The 2,378-nt window shown below is 33.5% G+C and overlaps 1 protein-coding gene across 1 annotated transcript; it reads left to right on the top strand.

Annotated features, from left to right (window-relative positions):
• Nucleotides 1–162: 162 nt before the first annotated feature.
• LOC117101344 (intraflagellar transport protein 56-like) lies at nucleotides 163–2,378 on the top strand (the record flags this gene model as incomplete). Its single annotated transcript, XM_033241305.1, has 3 exons — nucleotides 163–265; nucleotides 1,107–1,216; nucleotides 1,776–2,378. Coding segments are annotated over 3 exons (357 nt in total), but the record flags the coding sequence as incomplete, so codon positions are not given.

Genomic DNA, 2,378 nt, shown 5'->3' on the forward strand with positions numbered 1-2,378 from the left:
ACAATTGAGATGGCCTTTAAGGAAGCTAACTGTTACCAATGGTTTATTAGTAGTATATATTCTCATCATGATGTCACCAGTTGATTATAGAGCCACTCCATTATATTGTTGCTGACAAACAACTTTTCTTTACTTCAAATTGATATTATTTTATTGCACAAGGTGGTTTTTCGTGGAGGAGAGGGTGCACTTCAGATTTTACCACCACTGATTGATGTGATTCCGGAAGCAAGATTAAATCTCGTAATCTATCATCTACGACAAGGTAAATGGCTTTGTATAGTTACTTCACTTAACAAACAGTTTGAATACCAGACCGGGGTCCCAAGTCTCAAGCAAGTAGCGGGGTCTCTTGCAAGTCGGGACAGCATTTCAAAATTCAGTGAGCAAGCGTGAATCTCCCGGAACATAATCCATCTGGATTGGATTTATTTCAAAATTCTCAACGTAAAACAAAGTACAATATCAGTACAAAATCACTACAAAAGTACAAATCTCCAGAAAAATCACAATATTTGCTTGCTTTTACTACTTTATTATCAATTGTCTCCTGAAACACAGCTAAAAAAATGGATGTGTTAAAGAAAGTTCATTTAACAGGGTCTCCTGGGAGGGACTTCTAACTTGGGACCCCTGCTAAATTGATGAGGTAAGGTGTTACACTGTGATATTGATAATTATTATTATATACAGCAAGGCTGTATGTAATGTAATGTAATTTATATAGCACTTTATACCAAAGTCCCAAAGCGCTTGAGGTGTGGACTAGCTCGCACAGTACATCACTCGTCGTAATAGCTCAGTTGGTAGTAGAGTACCCAAACGGTAATCAGAAGGTCTTGGGTTCAAATCCCAATGGGTACATACATTTTTCTCAAATGTTGATTATCACCCTTAATTATCACCAGGAGAGATGTATCTCCATACCAAAGTTACTATATGATTTGCTGATGATAAAAATAGTGATAATGTAATAACAGTCACGATGACAATGAAAACTATAATGGCAAAAAAAAGAACAATAAAACTATAATGGCAAAAGAAACCCAATAATTATATTTTACATATTAAAAAAATGTTTACTGTAAGATGGTTTTCAATGACAGACGATGTGAATGAGGCTTATGCACTGATAAAGGACGTTGAGCCAACGACACCGCAGGAGTACATCTTGAAAGGTGTTGTCAACGCCACTCTGGGTCAGGACACGCAATCTGTGAGTGCTACACTCTGCCATTGATTTGATTTCTTCATCTGTTTGCTTTTTTCTTAACAATAAACAAGAATATATATTATATTTCTTATTGAATTTGTAAATCTAATTATTGAATTGTGTTATAACTTTTTTTAATTGAAATTGTATTTTTATAATCTTTAATCAATCGTATATAGGCTTTTCGAAGCTTTGTTTCTTTTTTTTTTTTTCTGAAATTTCAATTGTGTAATTTAGGGTTGGATGTGCAATTTGTAGGCTTTCATTTGCATTTAAAGACAAATTTCCATGTACATTAATGTTATATTTGGACAATAAAGATTGATTTGGTATAAATAAAAAATTATTACTTTTAAAATATTGGATATTTAGGCTTCTAGGTTCCAACATAGGTGCTGTCAGAATAAACAAATTAAAAGTACAAGTAGTGAAGTATGGTGCATGGTACACCCCTTAAATAATCTGGAAAATAAAATTGATGTCTTATAAGTATGTAAAATGATCAATATAACATTTAAAAAGTGACGATAAATCAGGATACATTGTTATGTTTACATTTTAGAGAGAACATTTGAAAATTGCTCAGCAATACTTTCAACTAGTTGGGGGCTCTGCAAGTGAATGTGGTAAGGTTAATATTAAGCAGTGTATGAGTAGCAGTGCGTGTGTAGCAGTACATGTGCAGTTCATGTGTAGCAGTACTTGAGCAGCAGTGCATGTGCTGCCATGCAAGTGTAGCTGTGCATGTGTAGCAGTGCATATGTACTGTATCATTGCATGTGTAGAAGTGCGTGTGTAGCGGTGCATTTGTATTCATGTGCTTGTGTTGCAATGCTTGTGTAATATTTTGTGTTTAACAAGGTGTTTAGAGAAATACATAATAAAACAATACTTTTGATTTGATTTGATTTATTTTGCATTCAATATCACACACATAACAATAACATTTTGAGAACGAACATAAAAAAGCAGATGAAATAAAAATTGAATGCCTGGATAACCCATTAAGTCTAGTGATTGTACACCAGACTTATTTCCAATGGGGTCCAGAAGCCAGGGTAATTATTGCACAAGAGCGAATATTTACAGATAGTGATCTAGAAAGGTTTAGAATATATAGTAAAATATATAAAATAGGAACATAGGCCAATTTAAAATTAAAAAT

This window comes from Anneissia japonica, unplaced genomic scaffold (assembly GCF_011630105.1).
Source record: "Anneissia japonica isolate Jap-2015-1 unplaced genomic scaffold, ASM1163010v1 scaffold115064_len2378_cov194, whole genome shotgun sequence".
Lineage (NCBI taxonomy): Eukaryota > Metazoa > Echinodermata > Crinoidea > Comatulida > Comatulidae > Anneissia > Anneissia japonica.